The 21,915-nt window shown below is 36.4% G+C and overlaps 1 protein-coding gene across 1 annotated transcript in view; it reads right to left on the bottom strand.

Moving 5' to 3' along the window:
* TULP3 (TUB like protein 3) overlaps window positions 1-21,915 on the bottom strand; it is a 74,861-nt gene that overhangs the window by 11,821 nt on the left and 41,125 nt on the right. The window contains exons 3-10 of the mRNA XM_074194648.1: window positions 16,150-16,312; window positions 15,555-15,731; window positions 6,855-6,988; window positions 5,790-5,987; window positions 4,665-4,777; window positions 3,162-3,276; window positions 1,588-1,686; window positions 173-344 (exon numbers count right to left, since the gene is read on the bottom strand). Coding sequence (XP_074050749.1) covers window positions 173-344; window positions 1,588-1,686; window positions 3,162-3,276; window positions 4,665-4,777; window positions 5,790-5,987; window positions 6,855-6,988; window positions 15,555-15,731; window positions 16,150-16,312 — 1,171 coding nt within the window. The remainder of the gene's footprint in view (window positions 1-172; window positions 345-1,587; window positions 1,687-3,161; window positions 3,277-4,664; window positions 4,778-5,789; window positions 5,988-6,854; window positions 6,989-15,554; window positions 15,732-16,149; window positions 16,313-21,915) is intronic.

Here is a 21,915-nt window from a genome sequence, read left to right on the forward strand (position 1 = left end):
ATTATGACTTTGTCTTCCCAGAGGGAGTTGTCTCTCCCAAGCAAGGTATACCCATCTATGAAAAACAACTTTCAGAGTGTGTCTTAACCAAAAAGCAATTCAAAATCTCCCAGAAACAGTCCTGTCCTTGCCCCAATTTGGCCCTTTGGGGGGGGGGGGCATGGACACTTACGGTCATTTGCATGCACGATCTGAAAATTCTTCACAGATGCCTGAGTGACCCGACCATGAAAATTTAAGACATAGGACTGAGTGTCATCATTCCAGACTGGTGCTTTGTTGTGTAGCTCGATCACATTTTCCATATTTTTATTTTGCCACTTGGAAAGCAAGTTCTCATGCTCCTGCTCAAGGGGAAAAAATAGCACTTTGTATTGAGAATGTATTTACATTAGAGGCATTTCTCCATTATGATCTCATTCATCCTTAAATAATAGTCAAGAGGGGGCAGTGAGGGTTCTGTTTGCCATTTTTAAGAGTAAAGCTAAGGTACCAAAAGGGGGAAAAAACCTATTCCAATTTCATATGCAGCATATCTTTTAATCAGCAGTCATACTACTGTATCTTTAGTCAGTAAATATTTAAGCATCTACCATGTGCCAGGTCCTATAGTAAGCAATGGAGAAACACAACCAACCAAGCAAAAAAAAAAAAAAACACCCCAACAATACTTATGTTCAATGGGGAGGACAATATGCAAACAACCATGTATAAACAAGATATATAGAGAAGTGGGAGAAAATCAACAGAGAGAAGGCACCAGCATTACGGCAAATTAAAGAAAGGTTTCTTCTAGAAGGCAGAGTTTTAGCTGGGCTTTGAAGAAAGCCAGAAAAGCCAGGAAAGGAAGCTGAGAAGAGAATTCCAAGCATGAAAGACAAGCACTGACCATGCCCAGGACCAGGAAGTAGATTATCTCTTTCAGGAGGTCAGAGCCAATGGATTAAAGAGGATTTGGGAGTGAGTAGGTAGAAATACTGGAAAGGTAGGACGGAATCAAATTATAAAGGGTTTTAAAAGTTAAAAGGAAGATTTAATGTTTTGATCCGAAGGTAACACTGTAGTTTATCTGTATTTTAGGAAGATCACCGCAATAGCTGAGTGGAGGACAGACTGAGCTGGGAAGAGATTTGAGGCAGGGAGATCAACCAAAAGATTACTTCAATCATCCAGCTGTAAGGCCTGCACTAGGGTGATGGCAGTATCACACACAATGATGCAAATTAAATAAAGATAACACTAGAACTTAGTATCATGATGTGAAATTTAAAACACATACTCTTCCTTTCTGATAAATTACAATAATATAAAGTGTACTGTCATGTACTTTCAAGTGGCAATTTCATGATGTTAAGTGACTTTGTTTAACCTTTCAGGGAATACATTTTATAGAACTGATTTTGGAGGTGCATTATGGATAATCTTTTTCTCTATTAAAACAAAAAGGCCAATCAATTTAAAAAAAAATAATGCTTGACCCCAAGAGATTTGGCAACTATAATCTAAGTTGGAGGTTAGGGAAAAATCAAATAGATTTCTTAATAGTTTCTCAAGCCATCTTTGTAAATGAGGCATGTTTCTACTTACGTTTCGTGGCTGGAATGGAATTCGCTCATGACTCATATTCATCCCTGGAATAATCACAGACATTTTTCTGGGACCCTTAAATCCAAGTACATTGGTTTCCTAAAAAATAGAGAAACCTCTTGGAAAGTGAAGTAGAACTCTTGGGAAAAAAAAGAAAAGTATGACTTCTTTTAAACTCTCTTCCTTAAGCACTTTTTATTGGCAATAACACAGAAAAATAATGGCAGTTATTATAGTGAAGTATACATACAGCTGGCACTGGGGTGGAAGGGTCTACCTAAGCTCTGTGACTTTGGGGAAGTCTGTCTCCTTATTTATAAATTAGGAGTTTGAAACAGATGATCTCAAAGGTCTTTTCCAGTTTATAAAGCATTTCTTTACTATAATTCTGTGAAGGACTATTATCTCCATTTTTATAGATGAAGAAATTAAAATCCAAGGGACTTGCATACAATCACACTGTCAGTAATTAATGAAGTGGGATTTAATAAGGTCTTGTGACTTCATATGTTTTTTCCCTCTATATTAAATTGTCAAGAACAGAAAACATTAATGCAGTTACTATAAACATAATAAACATAATCATATCAATCAATAAGACTCCACAACAGATACTGTTGTACTAAAAATTCATCATTCTTTATCTCTAATTAAAAAAGGAATACTTGAGCAAACTGTCAATGTAGTTGTCCTCAAATATTTAACAGAACTATGAATTATTGAAGTGATATTTCTTTTTTTTTCTTTTTAGGTTTTTGCAAGGCAAATGGGGTTAAGTGGCTTGCCCAAGGCCACAGCTAGGTAATTATTAAGTGTCTGAGACTGGATTTGAACCCAGGTACTCCTGACTCCAAGGCCGGTGCTTTATCCACTACACCACCTAGCTGCCCCGAAGTGATATATTTCAAATTAAATGTGTTAACTAATAAAGTTCTAAATAAAACTAATAAGGAACAATGTGAACACATAATTAATACTTATTCAAAAAATACAGAAGTTAAATGTATCACAGATAGGAATATGATAGGGTTTGGCTTATATTACATAAAACAAGTACTACTAAAAATAGGCTGAACTATCATTTAAATAAAGGAATAAAGCTTGATAGATCAAGATATTTCTGAAAAAACACCTCTTTTGGAAAAGCACAAAAACTAAAAAATATATAGTTATCTGATTCAAACTTGTCAGCAAGTTGGCATTCATAATATTGTAATTTAAAGTCAGCTAAAAACAAATTAAAGTTTTTAGTTTAATTCCTTAATACTTTGTTCTATATCATCTAGTTATGCTAAAATTTTAATTTTTTGCTAGAGATACCAAGTATTATAGGAAGTAACCTGAAAGTATAATTGCTCATAATCCCTGGAGAATAACCAGATTTCACTGTTATTACCAAATAGTTATTGCAACTATAGGATTAGATTAGATCCCCTGGAATTATTTGGTTTATATTCTCAAGGAGTTTATAATCTTACTGGGGTTTGTAATTAGAAACAACACAGCTCTAGATCTATTCTTTAAATCTTAGCTGGGAGTTCAGAGAAGGATTAAAAAACAAAAATGGCACTCACATAACAGATGGCAGCAAGCTCTTGACGAGTGTGGACCTTTTCCACCAGGCCCTGTGCCTTAGTCGGGCTGACTCCATGGTCATACACTGTAAACTTGGTTCCCATCAGATTGGATCTAGAACCAGGGAAAAACTGTCACCAATATAGCCTCAATTTTCTCTTTAGCAAACAAAAATATGCTGTATTGGGTGACATAACAGGTAACTGCGTATTCCCTAAAATTTCAAGTGCATCTATCTTATCTGTAACTTTTATAAGTTCTTTCATAAAAAAAAAAAGAAAGAACTCTGACAGTTCAAATCAAAGGGCTAGGTTTCTGTAACAGCAAGTCTCATTGACTCACTACAGGAAAAAGGGTGCTTTATACACCCCTTTTGGCAGAGATGATGGATTAAGGGTGCAGGAGGAGACACACAGTTTAGGATATGACCAATGGACAAAATGGCTTTACTGTTCTTAATTTGTTATGAGGGTTTCTACCATTCAGTCAGGTGAGTCAATAAACATTTATTAAGTGCCTGCACTATGCTAAAGAATGGAGATACACAGAAAGGCAAAAAACTGCCCTTGTCTTCAAATTAGATTTTCTTACAATCTAACGGGGGAGACAACATGCAATCAACTATGGACAAACAAATTACATAGAGGATAAAAAGGAATAATTTATAACAAGAAAGTACTAGCTCTGTGACCTTGGGCAAGTCACTTAATCCTGATTGTCTTTTTAAAAAGAAGAGGAATTGGTGAAAGTTTACTATAAAAAGATAGGATTTTAGTTGGGATTAAGGGAAGTCAGAAAAGCCAAGAGGCAGAGATGAGGGAGATCATTCATCCACAAAGACAACCAGAAAAATGTCTGGAGCTGGTCAAGTAAGATCTCAGATGAGAGAGCAGGGGAAGCATAGGAGGTGTGAGAAGGAATGAAAAAGTCTGGAAGAATTGCTGTGGTGAGTGGGAGAGTGAGTTCATTAGGTGGCAGCAAACCCAGTTGAGATTATAAACCTAAATTGGCAGTGGATTCAGGCAGATTAGTTATTTAATTCTTATATTAGCGAAGAATATAGGAACAAAAGATATCTAGTGATAGAAATGCAAAAATAAGAAAAAATAAAATGTTTAAAGATACACAGAACAAAAAGAAAAATTATAAGGGATTCAAATCAGGCAATTATGTTTCTATCAACCTTAAATTTAATAATTCTTTTTTTAAATTTAATACATTCTTAAAACAACAATATGTATAAAGTAGTTTATGATTTCATATGTAATTCTTTTTTTGTTCCTTTGTATACTAAAATATTCATGTTTTTTGATTGTTTATTATTAAATTCACAATAAAAAACTAAACTAAAAAAAAGAAAGGGCAAATAATAGGGAACTAGATAAAGTCCTTCAGTAGTTCTTGGCTTCCATTTGCTCATTTATAAAAGGAGGGGTTGGACTGAATGGTTTCTGAGGTGACCCCCCATTGGAGCCTAGAATTGTTGGCCCTGCTGCCCTCACCTGAGTTTGCCAATGTAGCTATCCCCTTCCCGAGATAAATCTGTTGGGTCTATGGAGATGAGGTAGTTGGAGGTTTTGCTTTTTTTTCTTTTTCTCCCGGCAAGAAGGAATGTCTGAAAAATGAAAAGTGTAAAGTCAGACCTGGAATAAATAGAATATAAATCTTACTCTTTCTACTCAAGCAATAAATTTCTTTAATCTCTCATTCCATCCTCCAACGTGTTTCCACAAATTCACTCTCCATCGTTCTTTCATCGTTTGTTTTGGCAGTGGGATGGTGCAATGGAGTTAGTGTACCCCCTTGTAAAAGAGGGATCATAAAGGCAGTTGTTCCCTAGAGTTGCTGTGAGACCCAAAGAGATCATCTTTATGAAGTGCTTGATACCTAGCATGTGGGAAGCACATAATAATAGCTTTCTAAGTTTGCTTCAGATCTTGCTCTCTGTATTGCTGTTTACTTTTCTATCACTACAGATCACATAAATTAGAACTGTTGGGACATGTCTCCTCTTCTGACTCTATCTAGGTCATTTTCCCTCCCAACCCACATCCTTATTTTCCTTTGTCATTGTTTTTCTTTGATTAAAAAGAAAACCAAGATACCCTCAGGGAAAAAAAAAGGAAAACTTATTTCTTGTTATTTAAAAATTAAATACATGGATACTCTCTAAAGTTTTTGATGTATCAAAATGAAATCCAACAATTTAAAATATATTTTCCTTAAACAAATCTAACAAAGAAGTGTATATATTAAAACTTTCATTACTTTATATTTAACTCATTGAAGAGAGCATTAACATGTACTTATAATCAATGAAAGTCCATCTACTTGCACTGAACTTAAGACTAATACTTCAGGATAAAAGGATAATAGATTTATAACTGAAGGAAAACATGTAGTCCAAATCTTTCATTTTACTATTGAGGAACTGAGGCCAAGAGCGGTTTTGACTTGCCCAAAGGTAAAAAGTTATTTTGAGGAACAGGATTGGGATTTGAATTCCAACCCTCTGATAGAACGCTTTCCAATGTACTATATTTGCTCTACCAATATTTTTCCTTTTAAAATTCCTCCTCCTAAACTTCCCTTACTGAAAGCTTTGCCCTGGGAGATCATTCACATACCTTCCGATTTTCATCTCTTTCCAAATGCATGTAATAGGTAGGGTAGAGGCCCCTGTCCATTCCCTTCTTATCCCTGGTGATTCGACATTTCACTGTAATACCCCGAGGTGCAGGACGAAAGGCAAAATCTTCTAAATTCTCTACTTCTCCCAACTGGTTATCAGTCTGGAGGGATGGTGTACAAGAGGCTCCTGTGTCCTAAGGGAACAGTGATACTTGAGTAAGAGCAGTCAAGACCAAAAGCTCCTACATTCTTGTAAGGAATAATAACCAAGGCCTTCTGACAATGGCAGAAAAAATTCAGGGATATCAAATGAAATGAAAAAATTTGGTAGAAGTGGGGCATCTAGGTGGTATAGTGGATAAAGCACTGGCCCTGGAGTCAGGAGTACCTGGGTTCAAATGCGGTCTCAGACACTTAATAATTACCTAGCTGTGTGGTCTTGGGCAAGCCACTTAACCCTGTTTGCCTTACAAAAAAAAAGAAACTAAAAAAAAAAAATTTGGTAGAAGAGAAGGTAGCAAAGAGGTGATGCCCTTAAAAGCTGTTTTGAATGAGAATTTCTGTAGACACCAATCTCTCTGTTTTCAGGTATGAGATGAGCCCTATGAAGGCCCTTTCATTTTAAAAAAATTTCTTTTATTGATATCTTCTGTTTTACATCCCCCACAAACAATCACTTAAAACAAACAATAAAAAGGTAGGGGAAGGAAGCAGCTAGGTGGCACAGTAGATAAAGAATTGGCCCTGGAATCAGACAGACCTGATTTCACATTCAGCCTCAGACATTTAAAACTTACTTAGATTTCGTAACTAGGGCAAGTCACTTAACCCCACTGCCTTGCAAAAACAAGCAAAAACAAACAAAAGGTAGCAGAGGAAGGAAATTAAAATTAACCAATGCATACAAAATTCTGAAAATATTTGTAGCACAGTCATAGTCTCTCACCTCTGCAAAAGAAAGCACCCTAATTTAATAATAATAATATATTGAAGTATGAAGGTAAGCTCTGGGGAGAATTGGTCTAATTTACCCAAAAGATAGAACGTTCAGAACTACATACTGTAACTGATTTCTGACTGGATCCAGAGCTGGGTCGCTGTGTTTCTGAGGAAGGTGAGTGAGTTCTTGATTTCTTTCCTTCTTCTTCCTCCCCATCAGTTACCTCTTCATCAAAATTCAAGCTGTCAGAGATTCCTGATCAAATATAGAGATAAAACTATCCACATTAACTAAGATTCTAAAAATTTAAGTAAAAAATTAATTCCCTTCTCTGACCAACCCCCTACCTAACTTCACATACATAAACAAACCCCAGTAAACCTTCTTATCCAAATTATTACAAATCTTTTTTATTTATTGGGTTTCCCTTCACCTATCCAAATTAATCAGTCAAATTTATCTTCCCAAAGTACCTATCATCATATTATTCCTTTGCTCAAAACCACTTTCAGTGGTTCCCCATAATGTGATATCTAAACTCCCTTAGTTTGGCATTCAAGTCCTCAACAATCTTGCTACATTCCTCAGTTCACAGAATATAACACTGAAGGACTGAGAGGACTTGAGGAGAGTTATTTAAGAACAGGAAAATAATACATAGTTTCTGCTCTCAAGAGACATATAGGAAATCCTATATATACACAGATAAGTCAAAATGCAATAATTTCAAACACCAATGACCATGGGAATTAGGAAAGATCACTTTAAAGAAGTAGTCCTTAAATTGAAGCTTGGAGAAAGCTGGCTGCAACACCGTGTGTATAGGTCAGTAATATGAGCTCAGTCTAGTAAATAGGGCAGAGTCAGATTCTCAAGAGTTTTAGATGTGAAAGGAGTTTACATTTGATCCCAATGCATTAGAGAGCTATTGAAGTTTTTGAACTAGGAGTGACAGGGAGGGAGTGTCAATCTGGTAGTTGTGGGGAGGGAGAACTTATGTGACAGAGTCGCTGAATGCCAGGATACCAACAAGGAGGCTATTGCTGCAAGGCCTGAATTCAGATGGTGGCTATGGAAGTGGAGAAAAGGGAGCAGATACAACAAAATATGATGTGAATAGGAAGATCAAGTGATCTCATTATTACAGAATTATCATTATTACTTATTACTATATCTTATTATTACAGAATTACAGAATTTCAGAGCTGGAATGTACCTAAGATACTATCTAGTTAAACATCTAGTTAAACATCTATCTAAAAAGGGGATGATTCTCTGGAGAGTAGAAAGGGGAGGGAAATGAAGGGGATATAAACTAGGTAATAAGCCACAAGTATTTATCATTAAATGTTATTTTATTTTTTCCAATTATATGCAAAGAGTTTTCAACATTCATCTTTTTGTAAACTTTTGAGTTCCACATTTTCCTACCTTCCTCCCTTCCCTCCCTCCTCCCCATGACAGTGAGTAATCTGATATAGGCTGTACATGAACAATCATGTTTAACATATTTTCCCAATGAGTATTTATTAAGTGCTTGTTATGAGTAAATAAGGAGAAGTAAGTACAAGGAACAAGAGTCCCTCCTCGCAATGAGCTTACATTCAAATAGAGGTTATAAAAGTGTATCCACACACACACACACACACACAAACATGCATATAAAAGGAATAACAATAAAAGTATATAATGTAGTTAAATAAAAGGGAGAGAAGGTAGGAGGAAGGGCTCTAGCAGTTGGAAGAGGGATCAGTAAAGGCTTTATGAGAAAAATGGTGCTTGAATTATATTGAAAAAAAAAAAGCCAGCAACTCTCTGAAGTGGAGATCAAAAGGGAATGCACTGGGACAGGCAAAAGCAAAGAGATAGGAGATCAGTATGCCACGCATGAGGGAGAGCGAGAAGACCATATGGGCTATCTCATGGAGTATACAAGAGGGGAAGTAACATCCAACAAAGCTAAAAGACAGGCTGGGCAGCTTTGTACAGTGATTTATAAGCTACACTATAAGCAGCAGAAAATCACTGATGATGAATGAGTAAGGAAATCACAATCAGTTTATGATTAAGGAAAATTACTTTTGGCAGTGGTGTGCCAGCTGCACTTAAGACAAATGAAATCAATTAGGAAGCTTCCAAAATAATCTAGATGAAAGGTGAGGACCTGAACTGTGGGAGTAGAGAGAAGGATTTGGAAGAGAGAAATATTATAAAGATAGAAATGACAAAATGTAGCAATTGAGGTATGGTGAAGAGTTTAACAATGATAAGATTATGAACCTAGAAAGATGGTGGAGTCTTTGAAAGAAATAGGAAAGGATGGGAAAGATTGAGGGGGGGAAAATAATGAGTTAAGCTGTAAGCATACTGAGTTTAAGACATCTCTGAAACATCTAAGAAATGAACAAAATTAATTTAAACTGAGGCATAAAGTTACAAGAAAGTTCAATTTATTGGTAAGGCTAGCAAAAACCAAGAAAACAGTTCTCAAAAGGCAAAAAGACCATGAGGTAGGGTTTACAAGCCTTCAGATAGTTTTGGGAAGTAAAAGAGAACCAAGAACAGGAAGTACCACAGAAAGAAAACAAAATGATTGGTAACAAAGTATGAAGTATCACAGATGATAGAAAACAGTATGGCTGGATGGAATTCTGGAATGAAGGGCTATCAACAACCTCTTCTATCTTTCTGCCATAGAAAGTTCATTCCTGGTGTCCATTTGGATGACTAGTTAGTGTCACAGACCAGACTTTCTAGAAGGATGGCCAGGATTGCAGAGATAACAGACTAGACTCCCTGTCATTTACCTGCTTCTTCCAAGGAGAACAGATTTCTTCTAACCATTAGAAAGACACAAGGGGTACAGAGCAAAACATTTTCTTTAATTAAAGTGATTTAGAGGAAAACAACTTTTAAACTTAACAGCAGGGAAAACTGGTGCAGGTCTTGAACAGAATCAAAAAACAATGGAATAAAAATTAAAATACAAAATCAGTATTTGATTTTCTCAGAACTTAAAGCTCAGATTGTCTATCTATATAGATTGAGAAGTCATCTGTATAGATATTATCATTAAACCCATAGAGATTACCAAGAGGGGGAAGCTAGGTAGCACAGTGGATAAAGCACCAGCCCTGGAGTCAGGAGTAACTGAGTTCAAATCTGACCTCAGACACTTAATTGTGTGGCCTTGGGCAAGCCACTTAATCCAATTGCCTTGCCAAAAAAAAAAAAAACTCAAAAAAATTTCAAAAAAAAGAAAGGAAGAAAATAGAGACCTGGGTAGAGTGCTGGGGATTAACTGCAAGTGAGAGACATGATGATGGAAGAGCAACAGTAAAGGGACTGAGAAGGAGCAAGCAGAGAGGAAGAAGGTGAAAGAGAGGACTGTCTTTCTCCAAGCCAGACACCTTTTTTCCCCACTTCGTTTTGTGTGTCATCTTCCTCCATAAGACTGTAAACTCCTTGAGGACAGGTCTGTCTGTCTTTTTCTTACTGGTATCCTCTCCTCTTAGTACAATGTCTGGCACATGGTTCTTTATCATATTGTATTACTGTGTTGTGACATGAAAATCTAGAAAGCAGAGAGTATCCAGGAAGAGGAGGTAGGAAATGGGGATGAGAAAAGATCACCAGAGTTTAGCAATTAAGAGATCAATATTAACTTTGTGGTCTCAGATGACTGATGAGGACCTAAGTCAGACTGCAAAGGTTTGAGGAATTGATGTAAGTAATATGTGAGAAAGAGAGGAGAGGATTACAGCTTGGACTTAGTGATGCTTTTAAGGATATGGGAGACTTGCATATTTTGAAGGCAGAGAAAAAACAAGTTGATAGGGGAAAAGTTGAAGATTTGAGAAATAGGGGGAATGCCTGAAGAAGACAAAAAGAAGACATCAACTTTTAAAAATAGATTCTATCTCCAACATATCTGACAGGTGATCCCCAGACTTGACTTCAAAGTTTCAAATGAGGGGGAACTTGCTATTTCAAGAGCAGTCTATTCTACATTTGCTTAGCTCTAGTTTTTAGGACCACTTCCTTGACTTATGCTTCTATGGATCTCTTTACAACTTCAATTTACTGCTCCTGCTGCCACTTATTTTGCAAGATGGACAAAGAGGTCTCTAGTATGGATTCAGCTGGCACTCACTAAAGACGTGAAGATAGTCCTTTCGGAGAGAAGAATAGATCAAATAATGATTCCTGCAGGAATAATGCCTATCTCCAGACATCCCCTGAAAATAAGACCTAATGCATCTTTTGGAGCAAAAATTAATATAAGACCCAGTCTTATATTGGGGAAATATGATAGATATCCTAATGTATTCTGTCCTGGTCAGAACATGTCTGGAGGAAAGTTCAGTTCTCAATGCCAAATTGTATTTAATGCTGTTAACAAGCTAAATAGAATAGAACAACCAGGATGGGGAAGGTTAAACCCAAGCCATGTGAGGATAAGGGTGAGGAATTGTGGAGGTTTAGACTAAGCCTGGAGAAGACATGATTTTAGTATAGAAGAGGGATTAAACTTATTCTGATTCTCCCAGGAGACAGAACTAGAAGCAGTGAGTGGGAAGTTGCAATAGTGTAAACAGAAGTATTACAAAGTGGAATGTATGGCTTTGGGGAATAATGGGATCCCACTCAGAAGGGTCTTCTATTACTTATCAAGAGACTCTTTCCTTGGATATGGATTGGACTAGGCAGTTAAGGAAGTTTCCCTCACCCCCTTCCAACTCTGAAAGTCTGTGAATTCTGCGAATTCAAGGCACTCCCTATCTTAGTTACCTTCCTTTACATGTTCTCTAGTTTATTAGTTTACTTCTAAAAATGTGCCCAAAACAGAACACAATATTCCACAAATGGTCTATATGGTGGGATATCATTTGGATCTAAGATCAAATAAGTATAAGAACATATTTCTTTCTTTTCCAGTCTTACTCTTAAAAAACTCTAAATGCATTTTTGTAATATGGGATTTCTTAAATCCAAGAAATATGAAGTTAAAACTTCATTATCTTCAGTTACTAAATGAAATAAAATATGTGATTTACCCTTTCATTTTACTGAAATTTAACCTTAGTTGTATAATGCCTTGTATAACAAATGTCTTCCAGACAAACTGGATAATTATCAGTGGAATCCTAATTATTTTTTTTACAAGGCAATGGGGTTAAGTGGCTTGCCCAAGGCCACACAGCTAGGTAATTATTAAGTGTCTGAGTCTGGATTTGGACTCAGGTACTCCTGACTGCAGGGCTGGTGCTCTAATCACTGCACCACCTAGCCACCTCAGGCATATCTACTTTAAATAGATAAAAAAGTTATAAAAACAAAACCTCTAGATATTCTATAACTCTGTTGCTGCTGCTGTTGTCAGTTGTCCTTTGTTCTCAAAGAAGACTATAACATATCAGGGAGGTGATGCCAAAACATGCAAATGAACCAGAAGTGGGAGCATCACTTTCTCCTCTGTAGCCATTTGGGTCCAGTGACAAGATATGGATCAAGATGACTGGAGATGGCCCTGGATGCAGTGGGAGACCCTGGTTTTTTAAAGCTAGGTCTTTCCCAGGTCACAGTTTGATTTAGGCAACATCCATTCTGTCAGAAGAAACAGACTTGTTGGAAGGAGATTCATTGGTCTTGGTATGAAATTTCCTTTATCAATGCATCTGACATCTTTCCTGCAAATTTATAGTTTTAGAATTGCCCAAGGCATTGACAGAGGTTAAATGACCTGCCCAGGATCTCACACTCATGAGGTTGCTCATGTAGTTTTCCACATTTATCAATGAAAACATCTATTTCTTTTTAGAAAGGAAACCTAAACAAATAGTTCTTAAAACTTAATTGAAGTGGAGGCAGTTAAGTGGCATAGTGGATAGAACACTGGCCCTGGAGTCAGGAGTACCTGAGTTCAAATCCGGCCTCAGTCGCTTAATAACTACCTATTTGTGTGGCCTTGGGCAAGCCAATTAACCCCATTGCCTTGCACAAACCTAAAAAAAAAATTTAAAAGATCCAACTGAATTATAGGGTATGGCATGAACTGAAATACTAATAACTATTTCTATTCTTTAATACATCACTGAAACCCTCACCAAAACAATTTGATATGTCAAAGAATAAAATCATGATAGCTTAGCTGAAATGTATGGAATTTTATTCTGAATTATTTTAATCATCATTAACTCAATATATATATATATATATATATATATATATATATATATATATATATATATAAATATATATAGTTGGGATACAATAATGAATAACTGGAGACTGGATGTTACCTGTTCCAAAAGTAAGAAGAAACAGGGTATAAGCAATGGATAAAAATTTTTTCCTAAGCTATTAAGATTTCTTTGCTAATCAAAGCAAATGAAAGAAGAAGAAACTATCCATAATCATGAAAAAATACTATAAATCAGTATTGATTACAGATATGCAAATTAAAACAATTCTCAGGTACCATCTCACACCTATCAGATTGTCTAAAATCACAGAAAAAGGAAAATTACAAATGTTGGAGGGAATGTAGGAAAATTGGGACACTAATACACTGTTGGTGGAGTTCTACAATCTGGAGAACAATTTGGAACTATGTCCAAAGGGTTATAAAACTCTGCATGTGGGGGTAGTTAAGTGGAGCAGTGGATAGAGCACTGGCCTTGGACACAGGAGTAAATGAGTTCAAATCTGGCCTCAGACACTTAGTAATTATCTGTGTGGCCTTGAGTAAGTCACTAAATCCCGTTGCCTTCTGAAAAAACAAAAAACCCCCAACAACCAAGAAAAGAAAAACTCTACATGCCCTTTGACACAGCAATACTACTACAAGATCTGTATTCCAAAAAGATAAAAAACAAAAATAAAAGGACTTATATATAAAAATAATTACACTAATTTTTTTTGTGATAGCAAAGAATTGGAACTTGAGGGGATACCCAACAATTAAGGAATAGCTGACACGAGGTGGTACATGATTGTGATGGAATACAATATATGGTTAATGCAGAATTATATTTTGTATGACTGCACATGTATAAATATATTTGGAACTCAAAATTTTAAAAATGTTTAGAAATATTTTGAAAATATAAAAAAATATTTAAAATGTTTTCTATATCTATTGATTTATCTATCTATCTATCTATCCATCCATCTATCTCAGAGTAAAGTAAGTAATAGTCCACTAAGCTCTGGACAGATGACACATGATATACTGTATAATGATTAACTGTAAATGACTCAGCTATTCTCAGCTGAGTGTCAGTTCTGAAAGACTTATAATGACAAATGCTCTGCACCTCCAGAGAAAGATCTGACAGAATCTGAATGCAGACTGAAGTATATTTTTTCCAATATTTTGTACTGCATTTTATTTTTTCCAAAATACATAAAAGATAGTTTTTAACAATCATTTTTGTAAGATTGTGAGATCAAATGTTTTTCTTCTCTCTTTTTCTTCCCTAGGAGAGCAAAGAATCTGATGTAGCTTATATATCACAATCAATGCATAATTTTTTCCTTATTATTTTTCTTGTTCTTTTTTTGCAATATTGCTAATATGGAAATAAATTTTGTATGATTTCCATTTCTTCCCTCTATAATGAAATATAAAATGAAAACATTCATAACTAAATTTCTTTAAAAATGATTGTTGGGGCAGCTAGATGGTACAGTGGGCAGAGCACCAACCCTGGAGTCAGGAGGACCTGAGTTCAAATCTAGCTTCAGATACTTAATAATTGCCTAGCTGTGTAACCTTGGGCAAGTCACTTAACCCCATTGCCTTAAATAAATAAAAAAATTTTTTAAAAGATTGTGAACAATAAATGATAAAAATTAAAAGAGACTGATTAGTTCTGTAAAAAAGTGTGTGTGGGGGGGGGAGGTGGTATCTATATATATGTATTTTGGGGGTTTTGTTTTATTTTGTTTTGTTTTTTTAGATTTTTCAAGGCAGTGAGGTTAAGTGGCTTTCCCAAGGCCACCCAGCTAGGCAATTAAGTGTCTGAGGCCGGATTTGAACTCAGGTACTCCTGACTCCAGGGCTGGTGCTCTATCCACTGTGCCGCCTGGAGTCAGGAGTGCCTGAGTTCAAATCCGCCTCAGGCACTTAATAATTACCTAGCTGTGTGGCCTTGGGCAAGCCACTTAACCCCATTGCCTTGCAAAATCAAAAAAAAAAAAAGTACAGTGGACAGAGGAACAGATCTGGAGTCTGGAAAAGTTAACTAGATTAAAGGGTTCTTCCAGCTATAAAATTCTATGTTTCTATTCTTAAGGAAGATAGAATAGTATGAAGTAAAGCACATAAGAGAATTTTAGGAGAACATGATTTATTAAAAGAACACTAGAAAAAGGAATGTTTTGATTTAGCTTGTGCTCTTTCTAGGTTGGTTACTTATCTTTTCCCCTTCACCTAAAGCATTCAACAAAAGCTTTGCAAGAGGAAGAGTTCAAAACACTGAAACTGAACATTTAAAAAGAAAACTCAATTCATGTATAGCAATTTTGTTGCTAAGATTTTGGTTTGCTCTCTGGGTCATCCTCTAATGTGTTATTCCAGGATTATTAAGATAATTGACAAGTTTGAAAACCATCAATACTACACTATCAGTGATACTTGCTACCTTCACCTCTGTGAAGCCTTTTGATGTCTTGATAAATTAATGATTCATCTGGAAATTGATCTGACATCTGGAAATGGATCTGACTGATCAACTTAAATATTAATGACAAGAGTATAAAAAAAATCACAAATGGTAAAATGAGACTGTAAACAGAAATCAACACCAATCCCTACCACGTTTCTGCAGAAGTTCCTGGAGATCTGGTTTCGAGGTGGTGTCTGCAATAGTCTCTCCATCCAAGTCTGTCTCAGTCTTCTCTTCTGTAGTAGCAGAACCCACTGTGAGAACATGGAGTTTGGTTCTCAAATCTTGAGCCTCTGGTTTCATGAAGGCAGCTGGGCCATCAATTCCTTGGGGGGGGGGGGGGAATAAAAGGAAAGGGAACAGCGAAAAGGGCTATCTGCTGTTCAGCCGAATAGCTTGATATATTTGATCAGAGTTAAAGGCTGTTTAATTAGACGATTTCTCCTTATTCATCCCCTGACATCCCTGATGTATGTATTTATTGAGGAAGTATTTCAGAATTAATATTCATAGTAGGTATATAGAGGTAGTGTATCTGGGCTAACTTATTTAGAAAATGAAGAAAACAGGAGTTCCAATCCTACTTCTAACACATCCTGGCTATATGACTCTGAAATCAAATCTATGAACTAGAGAAATGCTGAAAGGAATACTAGTATTATACCTTTTGTCTATCTGTTTTCCCAGGAAATTTGCTGGTCTATCCTCAACATTGGTAAGAAAGAATGTTGGCTAGATACATACCATGCAACACCACATCACTGCAAAGATGAGTGTGAGGCTCTACCAAAGGGGTCTGCTCTTCACAAGCCTTTGGCTTTGATCGGCGAAGCCTGGCTTCTGGGTTTGGTTGTACCATGAGGGGCTCAAGACGTTTCTTCCTTTGTTTCTTTTCCAGCAAAGCTCGCTATGAAATAGTTATGATAATGAAAATAGCTGTCACTTACCATAATAGTAATGACAACAGAATCTAGACTCGTTATTCTTTTTTTTTTTTTGCAAGGGTTAAGTGACTTGCTCAAGGTTACATAAGCTAGGTAATTATTAAGTGTTTGAGATCGAATTTGAACTCAGGTCCTTCTGACTCCAGAGTTGGTGCTCTATCCATTGTGCCACCTAGCTTCCCCTAGACTCATTATTCTAATAAAATTAAGACTTTCGGGCTTCCGGCCAAGATAGTGGAGAGAAGACAGGCACAGTTCTAAAGTCTCCTGATCTTTCCCCATCTATCACATGAAACAAATCTCTTAAAAGAAATCCGACCCACAAAACCTAGCAAGAAAAGCCAGGAGAAAGAACATCTACCTCAGGATTTGTCTCACCCAGCAGCATTGGCCGAATTTGGGCAGGTGAGTCTGGGCTCAGAGGGAGGATCACCCCCCATCAACCAGATTAACAGCTGAATTGGAGTCGGGAATCTGAGGGCCCGAGAGCTGAACCTGCTGGATCAGCAGTGGGGCTAGATGGCAGGGGCTTGAGTCAACTAGGGAGCAGAGGCACTGGTATTGGGGCTGTCCCCCGGGAGCTTGCAGACAGGCCTGGGGGGGAAAGTTCTGGTGCAGGAGAGCTTCAGACACCATCCCTGGGCTCCTCTGGTCTGAGGGACTCAGAGTCCCATTACAGCTCAGACCTCTTCCCAGAGCAAACAAATGCAAACTACTTCTGCTTCAAGCCCAGGTGTGTGAGCAGAAGAACCAGCCCAGCTGAGGAATGACCTCAGGCCAGGGTAAAGACAACCATTGACTGAAGGCAAAAGAATTCAATAGCTCCAAATCCTCCCTTCAAGCCTCAATCCCCTCAAGGCCTCAATCAAGGTCACAGACACTCCTGAGAAAGCAACCAACACCTCCTACTGGCCAGCCAGAGAAACTGCACTCAGTGAGTAAAGCCTTTAGCAATCCCAAGCACCTGTGAACCAGCCCCTCCCCAAATCAAGGTCTTAGCAAAATGAAGAAGAGTCAGCGAAAAGGTGGATCCATAGAAAAATTCTTGGAAGGGAAAGAACCTAACTCAGAAAGACCTGGAACCTCTAAGGAGAATACGATCTGGTCTTCAGCACAGAAAGACTTCCTTGAAGAAATAAGGAAGGAGCTTAAAAATCAACTGGAAAATTTGGGAGAGACAATTAATACCTTACAACAAGAAAACAAAACCTTAGAAAGTACAATTGGACAAATACAAAAGGAGAATAAATCTCTCAGATCATCAATTGGACAATTACAAAATGAGAATATTTCTCTCAGATCCTCAATTGGGCAAATGTAAAAAGAAAATAATTCTCTCAAAACTTCAATTGGTCAAATGGAAAGCTCTTTCAAAAGTAGAATTGACCAACTGGAAAAGGAGTTGCAAAAGGTTAATGAAGAAAACTCCTCCCCCCAAAAAGGAATGGAGTCTACAGAAACTAATGACTCCATGAGACAGCAAGAGTCAGTTAAACAAAATAAAAAAATAAAAAAATAGAAGAAAATGTAAAATACCTCATCAACAAAACCACTGACCTCGAGAATAGATCGAGGAGGAGCAACCTGAAAATTATAGGACTTCCTGAAAACATTGAAGAGAAAAAAAGCCTGGACTTAATAGTACAGGATCTAGTGATGGAAAACTGCCCTGATATCCTGGAATCAGAGGGCAAAGTAGTTACTGAAAGAGTACATCAATCCCCACCAGAAAAAAGATCCTAAAATGAAAACACCAAAGAATGTTGTGGCCAAATTCCAGAACTATCAAATAAAAGATAAAATCCTGCATGCAGCCAGAAAGAAACAATTTAAATATCAAGGAGCCACAATAAGGATCACACAGGACCTGGCTGCATCAACATTAAGGGATCGAAGGGCCTGGGACGAGATATTTCAAAGAGCAAGAGAGCTTGGAATGCAGCCAAAAAATCTACTTTCCCGCAAAGCTGAGCCTTCTCTTCCAGGGAAAAGGATGGACATTTAATGAAATGGAAGAATTCCAAAAATTCCTGAAGAAAAGACCAGAGCTAAATAGAAAATTTGGACATCAAACAGGAGGTTCAAGAGACACATGAAAAGGTTAAAAAAAAAAGAGGGGGGGGTGGTAAAAAGAAAAAAAATGTTATCCAGTAAGTTGAAACTGGCTATATCCCAGCATAGGGAAAAAGATTCTCATAAATCTTGAGAATTGTAACTCTAACAGAGAGAATATACCTAGCCAGAAATGAAGGGCATTCATGACCTATCCATGAGACTGCTATCTAAAGAGATGTAACTGGCTTTAATCCCACATGGGAGAAAGACTCTAATAACTCTCAGGAATTTTGACTCTATTCAATAGAATATACTGAACTAGAAGGGACAGACACTCAGAATTTTCTATGACTTTGAGAGAATGATCTAAAAAACACTACCTCCTTAAAAAGGGGGACAGGAAAGAGACGGGAGGAGGGAGGGGATTGAATGGGGTAAATTTCATTACACTAAGAGGTACAAAAAACCTATGGTAATAGAGGAGAAGAAGAGAACAGATGAGAAACACCTGAATCTTCTTTTCATCAGACTTGGCTTAAAGTCAACCTACACATACTCAGTTAACTTATAAAACATCTAACCTTTTAAGTATTAAAAGGGGCAAAGGGGAGGGGGGATGGAGAAAGGGAAGGGGAATGGGGGCAAAAAGGGGAAATAACAAAAGGAAGGGAAGGGAAAAGGGAAAAAGGGAAAGGGGAAAGAAAGGGGAGGGTGTGATATAGGAGGGCAAACACACTGAAGGGGGTGGTATTCAGAAACAAAATACTTGGGAATATAGATAAGGGGGGGAAGGGGAAAAATACAATCAGAGGGAAGATAGCATGGAGGGCAATAAAGAATTAGTAATCATAACTTTGATGTGAATGGGATGAACTCTCCCTTAAAACATAAGCAAATAGAGTGGATTAAAAAAAACAGAATCCTACAATATGCTGCTTACAAGAAACTCATTTGAAGCAGAGAGATACATATAGAGTAAAGGTAAAAGGTTGGAGCAAAATATATTTTGCTTCAGCTGAAGTAAAAAAAGTAGGAGTAGCAATCCTTATCTTAGACAAAGCAGCAGCAAAAATAGACAGCATTAAAAGAGATAAGGAAGGAAACTTTATCCTCCTAAAAGGTACCATAGACAATAAAGTCATTTCAATACTGAATATATATGCACCCAGTGGGACAGCATCCAAATTCTTAGAGGAAAAGCTGAATGAACTACAGGAAGACATAGATAGCAAAACTCTGCTAGTGGGAGACCTCAACCTCCCACTCTCAGATCTAGATAAATCGAATCATAAAATAAACAAGAAAGAAGTTAAGGAGGTAAATAGATTGTTAGAAAAATTAGATATGGTAGACTTATGGAGGAAACTGAATGGGGATAGAAAGGAATATATCTTTTTCTCTGTAGTACATGGAACTTATACAAAAATTGACCATGTACTAGGACATAAAAACCTAATGATCAACTGCAGAAAGGCAGAAATAGTGAATACATCTTTCTCAGATCACAATGCAATAAAAGTCATATGCAATATTGGGCCAAGGAGGTATAGACCCAGAACAAATTGGAAACTGAATAACCTCATTTTAAAAAAAATGAGTGGACCAAAAAACAAATTATATAAAGAATTAACCATTTTATCCTAGATAATGATAATAATGAAACAACATACCTGAACTTATGGGATTCATTCAAAGTGACTCTCAGGAGATATATTATAGCTCTAAATGCTTACATGAATAAATTGGAGAAAGAGGAAATCAATGAACTAAATATGCAACTAAAAAAATTAGAGAAAGAACAAATCAAAAATCTCCAATTAAATACCAAATTAGAAATTCTAAAAATTAAAGGAGAAATCAATAAAATTGAAAGCAAAAAAACTATTGATTTAACAAATAAAACCAAAAGTTGGTATTATGAAAAAAACAATAAAATTGAAAAAGCTCTGGTCAATTTGATTAAAAAAAAGAAAGAAGAAAACCCAATTGCTAGTATCATAAATGAAAAAGGTGAACTCAACCACCAATGAGGAGGAAATTAAAGTAATAATTCAAAATTATTTTGCCCAACTCTGTGCCAATAAATTTAATGATCTAAGTGAAATGGATGAATATTCACAAAAATATAAGTTGCCCAGGTTAAATGAAGAAGAGATTAAATACCTAAACAACCCTATCTCAGAAAAAGAAATTCAATAAGCAATTATTGAACTCCCTAAAAAAAAATCTCCAGGACCTGATGGATTCACAAGTGAATTCTACCAAACATTTAAGGAGCAATTGGTTCCAATTCTATATAAACTCTTTGGAAAAATAGGGAAAGATGGAACTCTGCCTAACTTTGTTTTTTTAGTTTTTTTTGCAAGGCAATGGGGGTTAAGTGGCTTGCCCAAGTCCACACAGCTAGGTAATTATTATGTGTCTGAGGCCAGATTTGAACTCAGGTACTCCTGACTCCAGGGCTGGTGCTCTATCCACTTCACCACCCAGCTGCCCCCATATGCCTAACTCTTTCTATAAAACCAATATGGTGCTGTTACCTAAACCAGGAAGAGTTAAACAGAGAAAGAAAATTATAGACCTATTTCCCTGATGAATATAGATGCAAAAATCTCAAATAAAATCTTAGCAAAACGATTACAAGCTATCACTAGGATAATACATTATGATCAAGTAGGATTTATTCCAGGAATGCAGGGTTGGTTCAATATTAGGAAAACTGTTAGTATACTCAATTATATCAACAACAAACTTATCAGAAATCATATGATCATATCAATAGATGCTGAAAAAGCTTTTGACAAAAATACAGCATCCATTCCTATTAAAAACACTAGAGAGTGTAGGAATAAATGGACTGTTCCTTAAAATAATTAGCAGTATCTATCTGAAACTATCAACAAGCATTATATTCAATGGGGAGAGGGGAGAGGCATTCCCAATAAGATCAGGGGTGAAACAAGGGTGTCCATTATCACCACTACTATTCAATATTGTATTAGAAATGTTAGCTTCAGCAATTAGAGAAGAAAAAGAAATTGAAGGAATTAGAATTGGGAAGGAAGAAAAAAACTCTCACTCTTTGCAGATGACATGATGGTATACCTAGAGAATCCCAAGAAATCATCCAAAAAACTACTGGAAACAATTAGCAATTTTAGCAAAGTTGCAGGTTATAAAATAAACCCTCATAAATCCTCAACTTTTCTATATATGTCTAGCAAGATACAACAGGAAGAGCTAGAAAGAAAAATCCCATTCAAAGTAACCTCAGACAATATAAAATACTTGGGAGTCTATTTGCCAAGACAGACTCAGATTTTTTTTGAAAATAATTATAAAACACTTCTCATACAAATTAAATCAGATTTAAATAACTGGGCAAATATCAACTGCTTATTGATAGGTAGAGCTAATATAATAAAAATGACAATTCTACCAAAACTAATCTGTTTAGTGCCCTACCAATCAAAATTCCAAAAAGTTACTTTAATGAGTTAGAAAAAATTGT

This window comes from Macrotis lagotis, chromosome 7, assembly GCF_037893015.1.
Source record: "Macrotis lagotis isolate mMagLag1 chromosome 7, bilby.v1.9.chrom.fasta, whole genome shotgun sequence".
NCBI lineage: Eukaryota > Metazoa > Chordata > Mammalia > Peramelemorphia > Peramelidae > Macrotis > Macrotis lagotis.